This window comes from Vicugna pacos, chromosome 22 (assembly GCF_048564905.1).
Source record: "Vicugna pacos chromosome 22, VicPac4, whole genome shotgun sequence".
Taxonomy (NCBI): domain Eukaryota; kingdom Metazoa; phylum Chordata; class Mammalia; order Artiodactyla; family Camelidae; genus Vicugna; species Vicugna pacos.
In genome coordinates, this window is record NC_133008.1 from 13,916,089 (window position 1) to 13,939,143 (window position 23,055).

Consider the following 23,055-nt stretch of genomic DNA (forward strand, 5'->3'; position numbering starts at 1 on the left):
CTTTCTTTAAGACGTATGAAGGGAAATTCTATTCTGTTCTGTTCCATCCTATTTATTCATTTATTTTTCCTGCAGTCATTGGTTCCCTCGATGCAGTAGAAAATGCTTAGCTCTAGTTGTAGCATGATGTGATGGTTAAAAACACGGCCTCTGCATTCAAAGAGCCCAGGTTCAAATCCCAGCCTTGCCGCTTACTGCTTGCGTGACCTCATGGCAGGCTGCTTTCCTGATGAAACCTTCTAAGCTAGGGTGAGGGAAACTGAGCTTCAGCGTCCTCGTGTGAAAAATGGGGCCGTAGTAGTACCTGCCACATACGATTGCTGTCCGGATTAGAGAGAATAAAAGTTCTTGGCACAGTGCCTGGTGCATAGTTTGGGCCCAGCAAACACCAGCTGTTACGAAGGCGGATCTTCAGTATCTTTGTCTGTTGAAGAAATATTGTAATACCTACCTTTCAGAACTGTTGCGAAGAAAGGGGGAAACACACACAAAAAAGGGATGGAAAGCTCGTGATTCAAAGATCCTGCATTTATCAATATAGACTGCTCTAACGAATAGTCCCCAAATTTCAGTGGCTTAAGACGTATTTCTGGAATGTGTCTGAGTCTAATGTGAGCAAATGGGCCACAGGAGAGGGAAGGTCTCTGTTCCACACAGTCATTCATGGACTCAGGCTCTTTGTATCTGCCATCCTTGGGGTCCCCCACTGGATCTACTGAATCCAGCCCAAGATGAGGGAAAAGAAAGAATATGGAGGGTTGGGCAGGAAGTTTTATGGATCAGACCTGAAGGTGCCATGTATTGCTTCTGCTCGTGTCGCAGTGATGAGAACTCAGTCACGTGGTTGCACCTACCTGCAAGGGAAGCTGGGAAATGTAGCCAATCTATGTGCACCAGACAGAGAAGAACGGTCCGGTGGGCAGCTTGCCTGTCTCTGCCCTCAGTGTTCAGTGCGTGGTAACCACAGTGTGTGATTCCTAATGTAACACCATGGTGATGCCCATGGCACCCTAAGCCCCACTTAGAGGGCAGCCCTAATGCCAGTCTTCTCGGAGCCTGAGAGAAGGGTCTGTTCTCCCCTCGTCCCTAGAATGACATGGGGGCCTTTGGCCCCTGTGAGCCATCCTTGACCATAATGACAGGACTCAGGGTCTCCAGAGTGGCAGGCAAGCCTCCAAAAGGACATGCTGTTGAGAGTCATGTGAATGCAGTTCCAGTGTTAACGGTAAATTAACATTCAGACATTACGTATTTCTCCTCTATCGTTCTATTGTTGCAAAACGAATCACTCCAGAACTTAATGGCTTAAGACACACACACACTTTAGTATTGTCTTGCATGGTTTCTGTGGGCAGGAATTCAAGAGTGACTCAGCTGGATGATCTGGCTCAGAGCTTCTCATAAGTCATGGTCAGGTGGTAGCTGGGGCTGCAATCTCAAAGGTGTCTGCACTTATGCACCTGACCTCTAGGCTGGAAAGACTCAAACAGCCAGGGCTGGACCAGCTGGGGCTCCTCAAGCATCTCTCCATCTCTCTGGTGCCTTCACATGATCCAGGGGAGACTTCACACCTTCTGATCTTCTCGGATGGAAGTGCCGGGCTCTGAGAAAGAGCCAGGCACTCACTTGCTGCCTCTTCTTATCCAGCCTCAGAAGTTCTGCAGCATCACTTCTGTCATATCCTGTTTGTCCAAGCAGTCACAAAGGCCTGTTCAGGTTCAAGGGAAAGGGGCATAGACTCCACCTCTTGAGGGCAGGTGCATCAAAGAAATCATCTGTAAGACGTGTTTTAAAATCGGGCCCACTTCCCCACCCCACATCTAGATGTCGTAATGGCCTCCCCGTCTAGGATCACCCTAGTTGGCATCATGCATGCCTGCACATGGTTCAGAACTCGTCCTGGGCTGAAATAGACTGATTTCCCACAAGGACGAAGCGGAAGGTCGAGAAGTCCAGCTAAAGGTCCAGAGGAGCCCGGACTGGGATGGTGGGGCTGGGGGAGGGAGGGCCACATGAGGAGGTGCAGCCTCTTCTCAGTGGCAGTTTCATTAGTTCCCATTTTCAGCCAAGCAAGTTGGCAGTCCAGGCTCTGTGCTCCTCACCGTTCCTAGGTCTGCAAGTGGGAGAGGGTTACGCAAAGCATGGAGGATTAGAGAAATCAAGTTCCTCTAACTCAGCTAGGAGTTGGGGGTGGGACAGAGATTTGAACCCTGACCTGTGTCACCTCAAAGCCCATGTGCTCCCTGACTTCCCTGGCAGTGCGTATAGGGTACGGGTGGGGGCGGGTGGCAGACAGATAACACAGCTCTCTCTGCACCCAGATACCACGGAAATAGAAATGCTGCAAGGGAGAGGCAGTGGGAGGAGACCGCTCTGGGCACTGTCACTCTATTTACCAGCCACACGATGCACTCCACTTTTTGCCTATAGGAAGATAGCACACCAGCAGTCTCTTGGGGAAATCCCGGGACTCATCTCTCCGGCACGTAATTTGGGCTGAAGCGATCATCTGCTCTTGGTGCACTGAAATTTCAGAGTGGAGTTTTTGCAGGGGAGGGTGAGAGGGTGGGAGGGATGGGAGGATGCAGTTCAGCTAATGGTAGTAACGGCAGCTGCCATGATTGAGTATTCAGCAAGTGCTGATAAGCACTGTGTACACATCATCTCATTTAACCCTGATAAAAACTCTTGGGGTCAAGATTGTCACCCTCATTTTGTCAATGGAGAAACTGAGCCTCAGAGATAAAATGAATGGTCCTTAAGTCACTCAGTAGGTAGCAGGGCAGGGATTCAAACTTAGGGCTGCTTCCTCCATCTGAAGCTCAGCCTCCCAAACACTGACTCTGTGGCTGGGGCAACCCCACAGTCCCCACCCGACCCCCTGCCCCCAAGTCCACAGCATTTCAGCAGCACACTTTGTGCCCCTTCGTAAATAAATATTAATTGGAAATGTTGGTGCCACAGCCAGTAGCACAAGCTGCCGAGATACCACGCTGTGTCCTAGTAATTAAGCCCTTAGCTGCATCATCATATTCACAGTTTTCAGGGCCCCCAAACATCCACCCCAATTGAGATGGAAGGTGAGAAGGAACTCGGGGTGATTATGAGCACACAAAGAATCCTGTCTATGCACTGGTGTTCAATCCTTGCATGAACAAACTTTCTTTATTTCCCTATGTAGTTCTTGCTTTTCCTTTACCAGCACTCAGCATAATGTGAGAAGTCTAAACACTGCCCCTCTCCATCACAGGCTAGTTAAGAACCAACTCTGCTATTTTAGGTAGTGGAAAACTGGATGGAGAAGGGAGGTGATTCCTTGGTGGGTTGGCTGAAGGACTCACTTGATGTTTATTTCAGTATGATTTTTGAAATCAGGAGAGTAATTCTTCTTTAAACTTGATTTTCCTTATACAAAGTGCTAGAATCTGAACATTGTTTCCCTTTTCATTTTATGACAGTTGAAAACTCACAGGTCTTTCTGAGGCAGAACTATAGGATGGCAACTTCAGGACCTGACTAGGAGAACCAGAGAAACAGTCAACATATGGGTGGAGACCTATCATTGGGAAAATGGTCTCTTAGAACCTAAGTGTTCTGGAGGAAAGCAAAGCCAATTTACAGACACCTTGTTGAATCTTCAAGTTGAGCAAAAACCCTGAAAAGTTTCTCTTCAGGAAGACATGATAAGTAGAAATTAATTGTTGGGCTGCCATTATTAAGAACTGTAACATACTATTCATTGTCTTTTTCTTTCTTTCTTTTTTTTTTGTATCCAGTCTTCTTAGATAATTTTAGTGAACACAATATGTATACAGTTGTTCACAGGCTCATTCTTGACTTTGGTGTTCTACCACCCAAGGTTCTCCCTGACACTGATACCACCATAATACTTTGAGTTTTTCCGTGGCAAATTCTTCTCTTTGGGGCCATCTTCAGGAGCTTCAGCCTACAAGTTGGGGCAGGAGTAATCCATGTAGCTGTCTTTACCTGTTGTATAAGATTGCTCTGTGCCAGGCACATGTTCTCCTATGATGAGCTGTGTAGTTAAATGAGATATGGTCTTTGTCTTCAGAGAGTTTGCAAACTAGAGCTGAGAAAATAGACAAGTACCTCGGTGTCAAAGTCAGTCAAGATTCTTTCGGTTTCAGGGGATACAAATTTCAACTCAAACCGATTTAGGACAAAATATAAGGAAGATGGGATTGATTGGCTTACATAATCTCAAAATACAGAGATACTGACTTCAGGCATGGGTGGATCCAGCTACTGTCTTCATCTCCTGGCTCTGGGAAATTCTCTCTTCATGGTGGCAAGATGGCTTCTGGCAACCCTGAACAGCTTAGCAACTCCAGTGGAGAGAAAGCTATTGGGAATTTGAGTCATGTTTGCATTCCTGAAACAATCACTGTGGTTCAAGGGAGTGAAAATGCTTATAATCCTGACTTGGATCAGGTGCCCATCCTTAGAGTTGGGGAGAGGGGTCAGCCCCAGTAGTATGGTATAATCTGAGACTTGAGGGTGGGGAGCTTTCAAAGAGAAATTTGTCATCTGAAGAAGGGGCAACAGAAGCCAGGCAGCTAAATATACCAGGGCCCTACTGTGTGCATAATGGCTAGCTTACTCCCTACAGTGTCCTTAAGGTTGGTTGGCAGCTCTAGAGGATATCATTAATCACTGAAATTGCTTTCTCCTTGTCAAGCAACGTCCCTCCCGTCCAAGTCAGTCTGGATTGAATAGACCATAAGTGTAACCTGCAAAAATCTGACCCAAATGTATTCTCCATTGCAGGGACCTGGACAGAAATAATATCACCAGGATCACCAAGATGGACTTTGCTGGACTCAAGAACCTCCGAGTCTTGTAAGTAGCACGTGGCTCTCTGATGCATCTTCACTTTCAGCTCTTTAGCCCTGTGAAAATGTTCCACTGCCCTGACCTCACACCTCCAAGCACTGGGCACCAGGAATCCATCCTTCTGCAGCAGAAAGCCCTTCATCGGTACATCCAGGTTTTCCCAGCTCTCTCATGCTGTGTCTCCATGCTGCTGGCTGGGCCAGACCGATGGGAGAAGTCAGTTCCGGTGACAGGGAGAACAGAAGGTTAGACACAAATAAATCAACATGCCCGGCTTCTAGGATGACAGCAGAGTCAGGCTGACTCACCATGCTTCCCTTCCACAGAGATTATAATTTCTTCTCCAGCCTGTGCATTAAACGAGCAATCAGGACAAAAGTTATTTATCTTGTTGCTTAGTGGAAAGGAGGGGAGGAAGGAGGGAGAGAGTCAGACAGGGTCAGAGCCCTTGCTGAACGCCTGCAGCTATGCGCAGACAGGTAGCACAATTTGAGCTGGGCATCGATGCCACCGGGCAGCAAGATATATCAGGTTTCATTGCTGAATATGGAGCACTTTTACCCATCCCTAAGTCCCAGAGATAAGCTGCCCAAGTGCTTATCTACCGATGCATCTCAGACATTCAGAGGAACAAGAGAAGAGCAATTGGACCCTCTGTGCTTCTTCACTCAGAAGTTGATTTTGACCCATAAGTGTGGCTCCGTAAGTCTGGCCACTGCCTTGGTGTTTGTTGTGTCGTGGAATTTTGGCTGGCAAATTTTTACTAGAAGGTAGCAGCAGAAGTCTTGGTATCGAAAGCCACTTTCTTCTTTCTACTAATAGTCCTTTCTAATACAGTGAGTGTTGTTTTAGGGGCTGGAAATACTAGGTTCTGGTCCTGACTCGGAATTAACTGCCCATGTGACAGACCTTGGGCAAATCACTGTACCCCCTTGGGCCTCAGTTTTCTCATCTGTAAGACAGGGAATTAATAGTATCTTAGTTTCCTAGGGCTGCTGTACCCTGGTACCGCAGACAGGGTGGCTTAAAGAACAGAAGCTTACTGTCCCACAGTTCTGGAGACCAGAAGCCCCAAATCAAGATGTCGGCAGGGTTGGTCCCTTCTGAGGGCTGTGAGGGAAGGGTCTGGCCCAGGCCTCTCTTCCAGCTTCCAGAGGCCTCAGGGATTCCTCGGGTTTTTGATGGTTGTCTTTTCCCTGGGTCGCTCGCTCCATGTTATCTTCCCTCTACACGTGTCTGTCTCTGTGTCTGAATTTTTCCTTTTTATAAGGACACCAGTCATACTGGGTAAGGGCGCATTCATTTTACCTTGATTACCTCAATTAAGACCCTGTCTCCAACTGAGGTTACATTCTGATACACTGGGAGTTAAGGTTTCAATACATGAATTTTGCAGGGAGAGGGGCTTGCCATTTGAGCCATAACAAATAGAGGTCCTCATGCATATAATGCTGCGTGGTTTGGTCATTTTCATGAACAGCCTGTTTATTCTCACTGGAACCTGTGGAACATTACGTATATTGCCTTGTTTTCCTGATGGAGAAGTAGATGTGGTAATGATGATGATGAAAGCCGACATATGTACGGTACCTTTCACAGACCAAGCTCTGCTATGTCGTTATTAACTCCTCTCTGCCCGGAGGAAACAGAGGCACAGGTAGATTAAGTGGTCCCAACTCCACGTCACAGGGAGCTGAAGGAAGAGAAAGCAGAACCCAGAATGTGTGCTTTCTGACCTCCGTGCAGTACCTCTGTTGTCTGTTTTACAGAAAGGTTAGAAAACCAGGAAGGTGATGGTCTACCGTTTGCAGCGCTGCAGGGCAGGTGGCTTACCTGAGTTCCCCTGAGCACCGGCGTGTTGGGGATGCTGGGATGTGAACGCGGGGCTTCCAGCCCGCAGATAACTCTCCCCTCGATGTGTTTTCTGGTCTTTGGCCAGTACACCCTCCTCCCACCATCCCTAAAGGGAAGACCCTACCCTCTGCCAAGTCTTTCTTTTGCCCCAAGCAGTCATGTGTCTGTCAAATGACTGGCAGCTCTGACAAGTGTGTGGGGGTCAGAATTGAGACTGGGAGAAAGGCGGGGGAGTTTCATGGCTCAGTTTTAGGGTGATATTTATTTGAGAAATACAGGCAGTAAACTTCTGGTTCCAGGTCATTTACCAGCTTAAAGAGTAGACATTTAACTTCTCTGTTTTTTTCCCCATCTTTTCCCTCTGCATCAGTGAGAGATTTCCTTTCATACAAGTCAGAATTTTCACCTGATGCTTCATTTTTCTAACGCAGTCAAAAATAACCCTTTGATTTTTCTTACCGTGACATCAGAAAGACTAATAAAAATTCCAATTTCCATATCTGCTCTCTGCAAATAGAAAGTTTAAAACAATCACGAAAGATCATATTAATGTCCTCTGGATGGTCTACAACATTCCTTTGACTGCAGTTTATCTTTTCACTTAATTGGTACATTCTTCCTATTTTGATCAGCAGTGCCAAAGCCCTCTCCCTCCCCACACTTTGTAGACTCTGTTCATATACTGTGCCTCATTATCTGCCTTAGCAACTCAAAGGCAATCCCATTCAAGTGGCCCTTTATTATTGTGAAGGAGTCTGCTACGTGGGATAGCTGAAATGCTTCCTAACCGACCCCAGCAAAATATCCGGACGTTTAAACCATTTTTTCCCCTCAGTCTCTTCTTTTTAGCCGAGTAACCTAGACAACTATCTTTTTTGAAAAGCTTTCATCACACCTTGGCGTTTCCCTGTATCTGTTTCTTATGTACAATTGATAGTGAAGCCAGAAAAGACTCAATAGTCTTGAGTAATTTGAGCTCGCCACCCATTTCCATGCAGAACTGTTAATACGGTGCAGGTGAATGGGCGAACGCAGATAAAATGAAGATCGGGGGACTTCGGCTTCATCCAAAGGCAATTTTCCCCAAATAAAGTACATTCAAGGAGAAGATAAAAGAATTACTTCTAATAATTCTTTTCTTCCAGGGGCAGGAATAGGAAAAATTCTCTGCTGGTGGTATCAATTATATTCCCTTTCTTAGTAGTCTGTTGCAAGAACTCTGCTATGCCCACGATGTGGGGACCAGCTTTACCCCAAATGGGGTTAGTAAAAGGGTTAAACTCCACCCCAGCCATCATCACATAGGGGTGATTTCCGATTGTGATCTAGTGTGAAAACTAAAAAAAAAATAACAATGCCAGAAGAACTGAAAATGAACACAGCCTGTGTCCCTGTAACTTAGAACAGATTCAAGCCTTACACAGCCCTTCTGGGGGTCCGGCCTTTCCTGGAGCCCCGGCATCTGGTCAGTGCAATGGGAGTGACAGCACCTGCTTTAGCACAAGCTCCTGAATTGCATCACAGCCTAGAAGTCTGGGTGGGAGGTCCACCGCTCATTCACTCAGTGATGCGTTTATTCATCAAATGTTGATTACTTACTGAGCTTCTAAAGACCAGGTACAGGCTGCACTCTGATAGATCTAGGGAGTAGATCCCAGCAGGACAAACGAGGCGAGCTAAATACAGATTTATTTGCAGAGGTGTGGGCGAGGCTAAGAGAAACCAGGAGGAGATGGTGCAGTTCCCTGGGGCTTGGAGCTTCAAGAGCAGTGGGAGGAAGTGGTTAACTGAGCCCAGCAAAGTCGCCTAACAGCACCTGTGGTCTTAGGTAGAAAAATGCAGTCAACCTGAAGTGACCTGGGAGGGAGGGAGCTGAGGATAAATCCCCCCCCTGACTCACTCTCCTCCCACCCTCTCCTCTCCTGCTGGTGACTCCCTTTGGCTGAACCCAGTAGGAAACCAGAGTCAGGGAAGATTCTTGATGAAGTGGGGAAAAGTTAGCCTCCCAGGGCCTGAGCCAAGAGGAGGGGGGGCAGGTACCAAATACAGATGTGTTCCCGTCTCTTCTACTCCCCTTTCAGAAAGAGGCTCATAGTATTAGATTAGTGAGTAAGGAATGAAGATACTCATCGTGGGATTTGGGGTTAGACCCTTTCAGAAACCGTGAGAGACTGTGACTCTCAGCCACCCTAGGGTTGCTCCTTGTGACAATCGGAAAGTAATGACAAGTTCTGTGATGGACTGATTGATAGTAAAAACCCAGCTGAACAAACCCCTAGTCACGAATATTGCACTGGTTCCCTGTTTAGCAAGATGTGCTGGTATGAGTCTGTTAGCATCCCCAGGCCCTTCTTGCCATATGGCGGAATGGAAAAGGAAGAGAAGGGAGGAAAAAGAACATGTATTAAGCCTCTGACTGCACTCCAGATCCTGGGCTAGATCATTTATATACTTTATTCCATTTTTATGCTCACGAGGACTTATGAGATGTTTTATTTTTTCTGCCTTACAAATGAGGAAACTGAGTCTCTGAGAGGTTGACTGGGTAGCCCCGTGTCACACCATCAGCTGGTAAGAAAGCAGGAAAGAGATTCTCCACCAAAATTGACAAGCACACCAGACTGGGAGTTAGGGTTCCCCCTCGCTAGCTGTGTGACTTCATACAGATAATTTCCCCTTGAACAAGTCTCTTAACGTCTCTGCTCCTTGGTGCCCATATAATGCTAAGTGAGGAACGGATATGAGGCCAGCCTGCAGGGCCCAGAAGTAACAAACGTGTGAATCAGAGCGGGTGAGGACTCTGGCCAACTGCTGCTGCTTGGAAATATGAGAGCTGACTTCCCTGAAGGAGTTTCTTTCATCCGGTGTGTGTGTATGTGTGTATAATATCCTGGTTTCTAATTGTTTGCTACAAATTCACAAAAAAATGTGAAATATCATTGAGCCCAAACAATATACCCCCGTCAGTGTCATAGTCATGTGTCTGAAACATCATGTGTCTCAGACTAGCCTATTCCTTGAGGACATAGAATCAGTATGTGCTGTGGCCCGAGGTCCTCTTTTGTTTTTTTTGTTCATTCACTAAGTCTTTATTCCGTGGCTGCAGTGCTGGGCACCTGTGTCAGGGCCGGGACTGTGATGGCGAGCAGAAGTCCTTCCCCTCTTGGTCCTCAAGCATCGTGAGGAAGATGGACTCGAAAATAAACAAAAGGGTCTGACTGTTAAGCAGGGGCTTGGGAAACGTCTCGGAGGTGGAGGGCTGGAGAGGAAGGAGTCGTTCGGAAGTGAAGGCCAGGCTTCCTCAAGGCTGCTCTTCCTTCTCCTGCTTTTCCTTCGGGTGCCTCAGGGCACCTTCCCTCCTTCCTGATCCAGAGGAGCCCAGAGCCCTTCCTAAACTCCACCTTCCAAAGAAGCATCCTTCAACCACAGCTGCATCCCGGCTAAGTCCCCTTCAGCCACCTGGGTCGGCCCTGGGTGGAAACTGTGTGCACTCGCGTCTTTCCTTCCCTACAATGCAGCTAATCCAGTTTAAGCTGCCATTTTTTTTTTAACTTAAGGAAACAAATGTTTCATTGTATACTGAATTCTTAGGATATGCCACATGCATGAATCAAACTTTTAACCACCTGCCTGGTGGACTTTGGAGGTCAGCAGAGCCCGCCCGGGATACCAAGCTTTTGTGACCATTACTTTCATGTTGGGAGCAGCCGGGCCCTGGGCAAGTGGAGTTCCAGGCACAGGCAGTCACGCGACAATAGCTTCAGCCTTTCTACGAGGTGACCCAGAGACAGAGTGAGCGGAGAAGGCCCTTTTCAATGAAGTATTTTTGACTCCTTGGAGGAGGGAGCTCTGAGGGGAGAGATGCTGAATATATGTTTTTTTTTTTAATAAGAAGCAGCTTTTCCCTCTTTTTCTGTGCAACATCCTGCAGAGCTTGAAGGGGGGGGCCTTTGCTGAGAACATTCTTAAAATAGAGGCATGGAAACCAATCTGTCAGGTAGAAGTGTGCAGGCGGCGAAACCCTGGTTACCGTGACACCAAGCTGGGATGTGCATTATCTTGTCCCAACAGACTGATCCTAGCGGGGGGTGGGGGTTTGCCCAGAGGGTCAAAGGAGGGGCCGAGTGACCATGCCTGCGTGGCCTGAAGCCTAGTACGAGAATCTTGAGCCCCGCATGCCCTTGACCATTGCTGCCTCTGTGGTTCCAGGCATCTGGAAGACAACCAGGTCAGCGTCATCGAGAGAGGCGCCTTCCAGGATCTGAAGCAGCTGGAGAGATTGTAAGTATAGCACAGCCTCCTCTCTTAAAAAGTCTTATTTGTAAATTGGCAGCACTGTGACCTTGCTCCAAAAAGAAAAAAAAAAAAGCTCCAATGTTCAATAAAATGTTCTTATATTTAAAGCACCTTAGATGCCTGTTAAAGAGATACTGAGATCCACTTAAACTTTTTTCTTTAAAAGATGCTGGAATTGGCATCTGGGGCTTGTTTTTCTGCTTCCCAGCCTTGAGCTCTCTCTTGGTAGCTGTACGTGGAGCTTGTTCCTGCCCAAGGCTCAGCCTTCCCTTTTGTTGGGGAAGAAGGACCGTGGTTAGTTATCCCCATCATGGAAGCCAGCATCAGCTACTCCCTACTCCTCTGCATGGGCAGCGGGCTCCCTTCTCAGGCCCTCTCCTCCCTGAGCCCCCTCTGCCCCATTCTCGTGGGAGAGGAATTCAGGCGAGTGGGCGAGGCCTTCGGTGTGCCTGTTTCTCCTCTGAGTGATCATCAGCCTATGCCAGGAAGCCCACATATTTCCACGAGAGAATGCATTGCCAGTGGTTTAAAAATAGGCCACTGTTCTGAGTCTGTCAGAGGGAGAGAGGAAGAGGGGTGGGGATGGGGGATGGATAAAGCCTCCATTTGTTTTATTGATTAATGCTTTTGCAGAAAACTCCTGGGTCACTTTGATGCGGGGGAGGGGAGCTGCTCAGATGGTTAAGTGGGCAGCTTCACCTTTCCTCGGTTAATCACATCTGGCAGCTCATAACATCTGGATATTTGCTTTCTGCCCTTTGAGTGGGGATTGTCCCCAAGAGCACTTAGTCATGCTGGTGGGCGGCTCTTTCCACGTTTCCCTCTGTATCCTGGTTGACCTGACATTTCAGCCTCCTTCTCCTGCAGTTCAGGGGACGGGGCTTCAGCAGCTCACTGCTCTCCCTCTTACCTGGAAGGACCCTTCCTTAGTTACCTGCCCTGTTGCCAACTCTCATCTACAGGGATGCGCTTGGGTAAGGTGGAGGGCCTGCCACCCACTTGTTCGCTTTGTGATCCGCCATCTTTTCCCTTGGAGCCACTCCCTCTGGGGCGACATGGGAAGGGGAAAGGGACATTACCCAGCAAAATCCTTAACTCCCCACTCTGTGGTATGCACTGTCTCGTTTATTGCTCTCCTTCCAGGGCAGAGGTCAGCATGGCATGTCCCACTGTTGCTGGTTTTGAGAATATGACATTTATTCCTTAATAGGGAAAATAGATATGCAAATAATGAATGTTGCTTCTGTTTATACTTTTAAGTTTCTTAAAATTTTAATTCTTCTCCTTATTTAGACCAAGGGGGGAAAAGTATGTGTTGAACCTGCTTCCTTTGTATGAAATACTCAAATTTACCGGGGCAGAATAAATACAAAACCCTTTGTGATAAGGCCACTTCTTGCTTAGTGTTCTGATTAGAAGTGTAAATAAATTCCCATTTCATTAATTTCGTGGTTGTTGGGAAGGAACTAATTGAGTACCGTGGACATGCTGGGACCTCTGCCAGCGTGTTATATGCTGTCTGTTATTTTATCCCCACAAAATTCCTAGGAGGTGTTATTACCCTCATTCTGCAGATAAAGAAACAGAGACTCAGGGAGACGAAGCCAAAGAATTGTTGGGGGGGAGGGGAGGAAGCCAAGATTCAAAGCCACATCTGTCTGACATCAAAGCCTGCGTTGCTTCATACTTCCGTGCAGCAGGCATTAGATGAAGTGTGATCTTTAGCAATGGTCCTGCAAATAGCCTGTCATGCACCCATTTAACTCCAGGGACTATCCGTGGAATATTCTAGCAAAAGGTGCTTTTCTTTGGCTGAACATGGCTGAAACACCGTGCATGTCTGGGGCACTGAGGGGAGTACAGCTGCAGGGTAAACCTGGCTGTTTCTCTACTTCGGTGTATTAGGAGGGCAATGCTAGCTGCCGTACTAGATACACCCTCAAGTCTCATCATTTAAGACGGTGGCAGTTTACTTCTTATTCATATAAAACCCAACAAGGGCGCTCCTGGTCGCCGGGCCTCTCTCCTCCAAGGGGAGACTTCAGGACGTGGGCTCCTTCCACTCCCCGGCTCTACCATCTTTAAATCTTGGCTTCCAAGTGACCAGTGTTTGTCTGCATCAAGCCAGCGGAAGGGAAGACAGCAGGAAGGACTGCACACGGGGGGTTTTCACGGGCAGGACCTGGAAAGAGTATGTGTTGCTTCTGCTCTTCCGAACCTCAGGCTAGAGCCCAGCCGCGCGGCCGCCGTAAACTGCAGGGGAGGCTGGGGAGGTCGTCCAGCTCTGTGCTCTGGAGTTAGAGGAAACGGCTTAGTGAGCAGCTAGCCAGTCTCTGACTTGTACTGCAAGTGAGCTGAAGGAGGACTTGGTCCGGAAGGAGAGCGGAAGCGTAGGCAGCTGGACCAGTGTGCACAGCGCGAGAGGCACCCTCGTTTAAGGCTCTTCCGCGTCGGAGTGTATGTGACGTTATCCTGTCCGCGGTTCATCTGGCTTTGGTTACCAGTCTGTCCCCGGGACAGAGAACTACAGAATGGGAAAACACGGTGTGTGTGCTAGTAACAGCGGACGGAGTAGATGGCTGATTGTGCTGGCTTAGCTTACCTGTGTCTCTGATTTGGTAGTGGGTTCATCCCTCTCGATCACCCTCTGAAAAAGAGGCTGGAAATTATATCATTTCTGTGATGTCTGTTTTCATCTGGAGCGGTCATCACTGGTGTGATCTCCTGAGACTTATGGGGGTGGGGGGAGAATTCTGGCCTTCAGGTCTCTATTCAGGAAATTCTCTGTTCCTCCGTGAGAGGACTCCTGCTCCAGACTCAGTTAGGTGCCCTTCTCCCATGACAACACATGATTGTCCATATCATAGCACGTATTCCCCGTTTGCCTGATTGTCTTTCCCCAAAACCACGAGTATTTTGAGGTGAAGAATTGTGTTCCATTTAGCTGCTAATCTTAACGCCTTCCACAAGGCATGGTAGGAAGTACCATTGTAGAATTTTTATCAAAAACTTGAGGTTTTGTTCTATACCAGTGGTTCTGAACTGGCACCAATCCCCACCCCAACCCCTTGGCCCAGAGGACCATGTCTGGAGACGTTTTTGGTTGTCACAACTGCAGGATGCTAAGGCATGTAATGGGTAGAAGTCAGGAATGTTGCTCAACACTCGTACAATATACAGGGCAGCTCCCACAACAAAGAATTACATCCCCAAATGTTAATAGGTCTCAGGTCAAGAAATAGCTCTTTGCTATTATGTGCTAGGTGCCATCTGAGTCACAACATATACCATCTCATTTAGTCCATATAACAATATTATGAGGTTAGAATTATCATGTTCCTTATGTGATAAAATACAAAATTCAAAGCATTGCTCATGAAGTATTATCGCTAAATATGCTTGCCCCTAAATCTAATTTAGTTAGAGTTCTCTTCTGGTTTCCAGGAAGTGAACAGGATAGAGGAGCAAGTTAAATAAAACCAGGAGGAGACAAACGAATCCTGGTGGTGGGACATTCTACAAAATAACTGCTCTGGTCTCTTCAAAAGTCATTGCAATGAAGGAGGTGGGACTTGACTCTTTTAGGTTAAAGGAAGCTTAGGATAGAAACAGTAGCATAAAAAATTGGGAAGGTTAATGGAGTTTAAATGAAATTAAAAGATTAAATGAAATTAAAAGATTAAATAAAATTAAAAACTAAAACAAGGAGTAGAAAGTATGTATGTCCTATATCTATCAAGAAATTGAACCTTTGATTAAAATATTTCACTAAGAATAGTCTAGGCTCAGATGGCTTCACCAGTAAATTTGACCAAAGTTTTAAGAAATAAATAGTATTGATTTAGGATAAACTCGTTCTATAAAAAAGAAAAAAAGAGCTTTTGTCGTAGGGACATCACAATCTTTGTAGCAAAACCCAGCAAAGGTATTTCAAGAGAAAGTATAAACCAACCTATTTCATGAATATTTATATGAATTTCCTAACAAAATATTAGCAAAATGAATATGGAGTTACTTGAAAAGGATGTATTGTGACCAAGTTTGATTTATTCAAGTAAGGCAAAGTTGGTTTAATATTTGAAAACTCTCCCCTCAAATAAAAACATGCTGAATAGCTGGGATGGCAATACCAAAGACTCACAGACAAAATTTACAGTAAAAGTGGTTGAGAAAGGATCCCAGTAAGCACCTGCCTCCCCAGTACAAGCAGGTGGGGAAAAACAGCTGGTGGTTGTAAAACGGTTACGTCATCTCATCTGTGTGGGAGAAAGCAGAGGGAAGGCCTTGAGAACGGGAGATTGCTTAAGTTCCGGATACATACTCACTGGAAAACACAGGGTTCAATCTGAGAAAAGCTGTCAAATCAGAAGGGAGTTTGAATAGATCCAATTCATGGTTAAGTACAAAGGACTCATAATGTGATACTGACTAATTAGTACTCGGAGTATTCTGGGTCCTGTAAATTCTTCAAACTAGCCAAAACAAGGCCCTTTTCCAAAATGCTAGCATTGGTAAGAAACTTTTGGGAGTAGTCAGTCAGAACAGGAACAATAGTAGAAAGGAAAAGAGAACTTCTTGATAAAGGTGTTAGAAATCACCAGAAGAGTCAGATGTTAGAAAATGCAAGGCCACGTTTTCCATTAGTTTGCCAAAGCAAAACCGAACACACGTGCACACACATGCACATGCACACACACACACACACACACACATACCCTGCCCTCCCCCCAAAACACCCCACCAAGAATGAGTTCTGAACTCTCAAAGCTAAAAAGTTATCACTTCCCAACCCTCCCTCATAAAATGACAGGGAATTTCCTTCATTTAAGAAATAAGCAACCAAGAAGATTATGATTGAGGCCCATACAGAAATTTTTGTAGGAAAAATGAAGAAGAAGAAACATCATAACCTCCACAGAAACAATGAAAACATGCAAGAAAGAGGTACCCACAAAACAGATGAAAACTGCAGTAGAATAGTTTAAAACTAGCTGCACAAATTTAAGATCTTATAAACTCTAAAAGAACAACATAAACCTGAATTTTAAAAACTCAAAAAGTAGATGATTAGAGAAAAGTAGGATTTGAAAGGAGGGGCAGAGAACTCAAGAAACAATTTAGGAATAAAAGAAGTCATTTCTAAATAAAGACTGCCCGCTCCGAAGAAGAACAAGCTTGGAAGAATTACACTATCCAATTTCAAGACTCACTATAAACATACAGTAATCAAGACAGCATGGTATTGGCGAAATAATAGACGTATAAATTAACAGAACAGAAGAGAGAGCCCAGAAATAGACCCATTCAAATATAGTCAGCTGATTTTTGACAAGGGTGCAGAGACAGTTCAATGGAGAAATAGTCTTCTCAATAAATGGTGCTGGGAAAATTGGATGCTCATATGCAGAAAATTGAACCTAGACACAAACCATACGTCTTATACAACATTTAATTCAAAATGGGTCTTAGACCTAAATGTAAAATGTAAAACTAAAACTTCTAGAAGAAGACATAAGAGAAAAAAAATCTTTATGACTTGAGTTTGAGGATGAGTTTTGTTGTTTTTTTTTTTTTAACTGTAACACCAAAAGCATGAGATCCATGAAAGAAAAAAGTTGGTCAATGGAACTTTATTAAAATTAAAATTTTTTGCTCTAGAAAGGACACTGTTAGGAGAATGAATAAGCAAGTCACAGACTGGGAGAAGATTTTTGTAAAGCATATATCTGATAAAGAACTTGTATACAGGATATATAGAGAAGTTTCAAATCTCAGCAGTAAGAAAACAAACACTCTTACCCACAAAAGAAAGAAAGAAATGGAAGGAAGGAAGGAAGGAAGAAGCAAAAGATCTGAAGAGGCACTTCACCAAAGAAGGTGTATAGATGGCAAATAAACATAGGAGACATTCTCCACATCATTTTCACTTGGGTAATGCAAATTAAACAACAGTGAGGTACTGTTGCACACCTACTAGAATGGCTAAAATACTAAAAGCTGGCAATACTAACTGCTGGTCAGGAGGTAGAGTAACTGGAATTCTCATTTATTACTGCTGATGATGCAAAATGGTACAGCCACTTTGGAAGAAAGCTTAGCAGTTTCTTAAAAAGCTAAACATCATTGTATCTCATCATCCAGATCAGTGGTTGCTAGGGGTTCAGGGAAGAAGAGGGGTTGGAGGGTGGAATGGGTGAAGCATGGGAGAGGACGGACTGAGGGTGGTGAAACTATGCTGTATGATGCTGAAATAGTGGGTGCTTAATATATGCATTGATCAAAATCAATAGAGTTGGAAGCACAAAGACTGAGCTTAATGCATGCAAATTAAAAGTATCATTTAAGAAACTGGAGGATCCCATGATGAAATGCAGGCTGTGATGAATGTATGAATCAACCTCACCGAAGGTGATGGAGGAAAAACTGACCAAAGTAGATTTGAAATAAGTGGAGTCTATGAGACTAAAGACAAAAGGACTAGCACAGGAGAACTGTGCTCTAGTTGAGAGTTGTTTCCCACAGGGGTATGGGTTAACCAATCTGAAACCACTATCCATGTACATTGGGATTAACAACGGATGGTGGGGCAGGTTTCTAACTGTTGAAATGGGTGGTTACAGACAAGCAATGGAGAAAGCTGTAATGACCCAGGAGGTAAGGGATTAGAGTTGGAGACATCAGTATGAACAAATGCTTAACCCAATATAGATACTTTCACTTAATACAGATGGACAAATACATAGAAATATTTATTGTTATGTGAATACACATAGGTTTGCATACAAGCAAATATTTACTTGCTGTCTTAGCAAGATGGCTCTAGAAGCAGTAACACTGCAGTGGCATTGAACATGCCTGGCATGTATGAGATCTGGGTTTCTAATACAGTTCTCTATTAAAAAGGAACTACAGTATCTTGGAGAAATGGATTGATTCCAGGACTGGGGCTGAGATAGGCTGTGCCAGAAGGGAAGTGCTCAGAGACAACAACAATAACAACAAGACACGGAGACAACCTAAATGTCCATCAACAGGTGACCGGATAAAGAAGCTGTGGTATATTTGTACAATGGAATACTACTCAGCCATAAAAAAGAATAAAATAATGCTATTTGCAGCAACATGGATGGCCCCAGAGAATGTCCTTCTAAGTGAAGTAAGCCAGAAAGAGAAAGAAAAATACCGTGTAATATCACTTATATGTGGAATCTAAAAAAAAGAAGACAAATGGACTTATTTACAAAACCAAAACAGACTCACAGACATAGAAAACAAAACGATAGTTACCGGGGGGAGGGGGTTGGGAAGGGATAAGTTGGGAGTTCTAGGTTTGCAGATACTGACTGGTATACATAAAATAGATAAATAAGTTTATACTGTGTAACACAGAGAGCTAGCTATCTTTGATATCTTGTAGTAGCTTATGGGGAAAAAGAATATGAAAATGAATGTTTGTATATTCATGTATGACTAAAGCATTGTGCTGTACACCAGAAATTGATACAACATTGTAAAAAAAATACAAAAAAAACCAACAACAAGTGCACAATCATGGGCTATAACAAAAGGACATAAGAGCCAACTAAGAGAGCTCCTAACAGCCAAAGCTGAAACAATTTGATCGACAAAAAAGTAAATCAGGGTTGTATTATAAGTATATACCAAAGTATAAAATATCCATGAGTTCATACTGCTGTAAATAAATTATTGAGTAAATAAGTGGGGAGAGGAGAAATCGCCCATGCAGAAAAATTCTGAGTAACTTATGTAGGTTTCCTGCCCTCAAAGAGGTGCCGCACAACTCTTCACTCCTTAAATGTGGGCTTTGCATAGTGATGTCCTTCAAAAGAGTACTGCGCGAAAAGGGGAGGGCGGGGAATAGTAACTTTACAGTGGAGAAATGTGACACGCACCACCTCAGCCAGGTGATCAAGGTCCATATCATGTTGATAGCATGTATCTTGGATATGGTGTGATGAAAACAGTCTTTTACGTCTGTGATCTTCATCTCAAAAACCCATATCACCCCAGTCTAATGAGAAAGACATCAGGCAAATCTCAACTGAGGGACATTCTAAAAAGTGTGTGAATTGTCTGCAATACTGTCGATGTCATCAAAGACAAGAGAAGCCAGAAACTGTCATGGCCAATAGGAGCGTGGGAGATGTGACAGCTCAATGTAATGAGGAATCCTGGGTGGTACCCTAAAACAAAAAAAGACATAGGTAAGAACTAAGGGAATCTTAATAAAGTATTGACCTTAGTTAATAATAATGTGTTAATATGGGGTCACTATGGCAAATGTACTGTATTAATGTCAGATTTTAATACTGGAAACTGGGTAGGAGGTGTGTGAGATCGCTCTGTACTGTCTTCCCAACTTTTATGTAAATCTAAATCTATTCCAATATAAAAAAATTTATTTAAAAAAGTTGACTGTTCCAAATCCCACTTGAATTAGAGATTCACGGGCAAAATAAATGTTACTGTTTTACACCGAAAATACGTACTAACTTAGATGGAATTCAAGAGCAGATAAATGTAATGGATAATATTTTAAGAGAAATGGAAAATGGAAAGGAAAAAGTTTTAAATCAATAAGAAACAAATATGGAGGTAAAAGAAATTTAAGAGAAAGTGAAAGACATAGAAGTCAGTAAAGAAGTTTTAATACACCTAGAATATGAATCTCTGAGGAGGACAACTAAACTATGCAACAAAACGAAACTAATAGTAATGAAAAAATTCTTGAAATAAAAGATGATTTGAAGGCACATACTGAAAGGACACCAGATGCCTGGAAAAATAGACCTTGCAGGTTCAAAACTAAACATTTTAATAAAACAATTGTATTTTAAAGGGAAAAAAAATCCTTAAACATTCAATCAATTAGATACTCATAACGGAAAAGAAAATCAGATTTCCAGCGTTAGTTTTGACTCCAAAGCTAGAAAACAACTGAATAACTTTTTAGGGACATAAACTGTGAAGCAGAGATTTTATAAACTGTGAATCAGAGCCATACGTATATTCAAGAGTAATGATGACCAAAAAAAAAAAAATTATGAGCATTCAGGAACTCAGGCATCATGGTTTTCATGGAGCTCTTCTTAAGGAATCTCCCAGAGAACAAGTTTCATACAACCAAAAGACTGGAGAGAGATTGGCATAAGGACAGATACGGTCCACACTTCTCCTCAAAGTTAGGTGGGGACTTGACAGAATTCCGTGGGATGAGAAGTGCTGTCCTCTCCCTGATCCTCCATCCCCGCTCCCTATTCCCTGTGCTGGCTAAACTGACAGGACTCTGTAGGGACACAAAGTGGAAGGATTCTGAATCCCTGCTGACATGCATATGGCTATGACATGAGCCAGCGATAAATTCCTGTTGTCTCGTAAATAATGATGTATTTCTTCCCACTAGCAGAATAAATGAGAAAAGTCATTTCGTCTCCAAAGATGCTAAAAAAAAAAGCATTTAATGAAATTCAACACTAATTCATAAAGTATTTAAAATACTAAGAATAAAATGGAACTTCTTTACAAAAACCCTGAAACAAACATCATAATTAATGGTGAAACATAAAGTGTTCCTCTGGAAAGACACTTATCATCATGACTCCCATTCAGCATTGTATTGGAAATCCTTGTCCTGGCAATGATTTAAAAAAAAAGAAGGAAGAATGGAAGAATAGAGAAAGAATAGGCATAAGGATTAGAATAGAAGAAATATAAATGTCATTATTTGCAGGTGCCATGATTATATGTATAGAAAATACAAAATAAGCTGCAGATAAGCTATCAGGATTCCTAAATGAATTCCTCAGATCACTGGACACAGTATCAGTATACCAAAACATCAATATAACTTCTATATACCAACAACAAATAATTAGGAAAGTTTTTTAAATGATGTTTATAACAGCATCAAAAAAGTCAACTGCCCAGGAATAAATCTAATGAAAAATGTGCAAAGCTTTAACAGAGAAAACCACAAGCGTTACTGGGAAAAAAAAATGAAAGATGACTCAGATACAGCACAATACGTTATGTTCATGGATTAGAAAGTGCAGTATCTCAAAAATGTCAGTTCTCTCCCAATTGATACATAGATTCCGCGCAGTCCTAATGCTAACAGGTAGGTTGTTGTGGAAATGGTAAAATGATTCTAAAGTTTACACGGAAATGGCAGTTGGCCAAGAGTAGTCAAGACAGATTGAAGACCCGAATAATCGGAGGACACTTAGTGTCTGGAGGACAGAGATGGTGCTGTGAAGTAGCTTGGAATGGATGCTCTAATAAATTGTGATGGAGTAATTAAAAATGGAAAACAAATAATCTTGCCCCCGGCTCATACCATTCACAAAATCAGTTACAAGTAAATTGTAGATTTACATTTGAAAGATAAAATAATAACCCTTCTGGAAAATAACATAGAATATCTTCATGACTTTGGGGTGGTTGACGTTTCTTAAGCAGGATACAGAAGGCACTAAATTTCCAGGAAAAAAAAAAGACAGAAAAATTGGACTACATTAAAATCACTTTTGTTCATCAAAATACATCATTAATTGAGTGAAAAAGCAGGTCACAGGGTGGGCAAAGATATGGGCAGCACATGTAACTGACACAGAAGTTACATTGCGAATATATAAAGAACTTCTGCAAATCAATAAGAAAAAGAAAAATGACCCAGTAGAAAAATGGTTAAGAGTTTTGAACAGGCACTTTGGAAAAGAGGATATCCCAACGGCCAAGGGTCATATGAAAAGACGCTCAATGTGCCATTAGTCTTCAGAGATATGTAAAATAAAACCACAGGGACGTAGACTCTACGCTCATCAGAACAGTATAAGAAAACTTACAAGTTGATGATGATGTGAAACAAACTACATTCATACCCTGCTATGGGACTCATCGACTCTGCTACTCCGGAAAATTCTCTGGCGGTGTCAAGTAGAGCCGAACATTACACACACCCCATGACCCGGCAACTCCGCTCCTCCATTTACATCCCACAAAAAGTGTCACACACAAGAAAGTTCACAGCAGCACTCTTTGCCATAGCCCCCAACTGGAAACGAGCCAAATGCTCACCAACATGAGAAAAAAAATCAACCGTGGTATATTTATACCATGGGATAGACTGATGGAGAGGGGTGACAGCACCAGCACAGAAAAACTACTGCTACACGTGACAACATGACAGATCTCAGACACAGAGTAAGTGACAGAAGCAGGACATAAAAGAATTTATATTACTCGACTCCAAATCAGGCAAAAGCAATGTATGGTATTAAAAGTCAGGATAGTGTTTATCATTGGAAGGTTGTAAACGGAAGGGGGCTTTAAGGGTTTCTGGGGTGTATCATCCTCTGTTTCGAGATTTGGGTAGAGGTTTGGTGGATCTGTTCACTGGTGGAAATGCTTCAAACTGTACAATTCCGACTTGTGCATTTTCTGAATATATGTTACACTTCAAAAAATTATTTTAAAAAGAGACTTTAGACACAAATGTGAGAACCAACTTCAATCCATGGCTCTTAACTGAAGCCTGGTTTGAAAAAATTAATGTGTAAAATAAAATTTTGGGACAAATGGAGAAATCTGGGAAGTGGACTGAGTATCAGATGATGTTAGGGAATTAACTAATTTTGCTAAATATGATAATGGTACTCAGTTACATAAAAGAATCTTCATATTTGGGCGGGGAGTGCATGCTGAAGAATTCAGGGACCAAGTGGCCTGATGTCTAACATTTACTTCAAAGTGGTTCAGTAAAGAAAACAAACAAAAGCAAAGGTAGCAGAATGAAAACAACCGTTGAATTGAAGTGGTGGGCATAGGAATGTTCAAGATACATTTTGCCTTTTCTGTATGTTTGAACATTTTGTTGATAAATATTTAATGTATTTTAAAAAATGATCATATCCCTTTCACAGAGAGAAAAACTGAAGCTCAGAAAGTTAAAGTAACTTGTCATGCTGAGATTCGAATCCGGGACTATTCCGAATTTAGGAACTAGGGGGGGATATAAGGTCCCTGTCAAGA

General features: G+C 43.4%; 1 protein-coding gene across 1 annotated transcript in view; it reads left to right on the forward strand.

The window, feature by feature from the left end:
• The window catches only part of SLIT3 (slit guidance ligand 3), a 572,835-nt gene that overhangs the window by 38,641 nt on the left and 511,139 nt on the right, over window positions 1-23,055 (forward strand). The window contains exons 2-3 of the mRNA XM_031689760.2: window positions 4,789-4,860; window positions 10,918-10,989. Of these exons, the coding sequence (XP_031545620.2) occupies window positions 4,789-4,860; window positions 10,918-10,989 (144 nt within the window). The remainder of the gene's footprint in view (window positions 1-4,788; window positions 4,861-10,917; window positions 10,990-23,055) is intronic.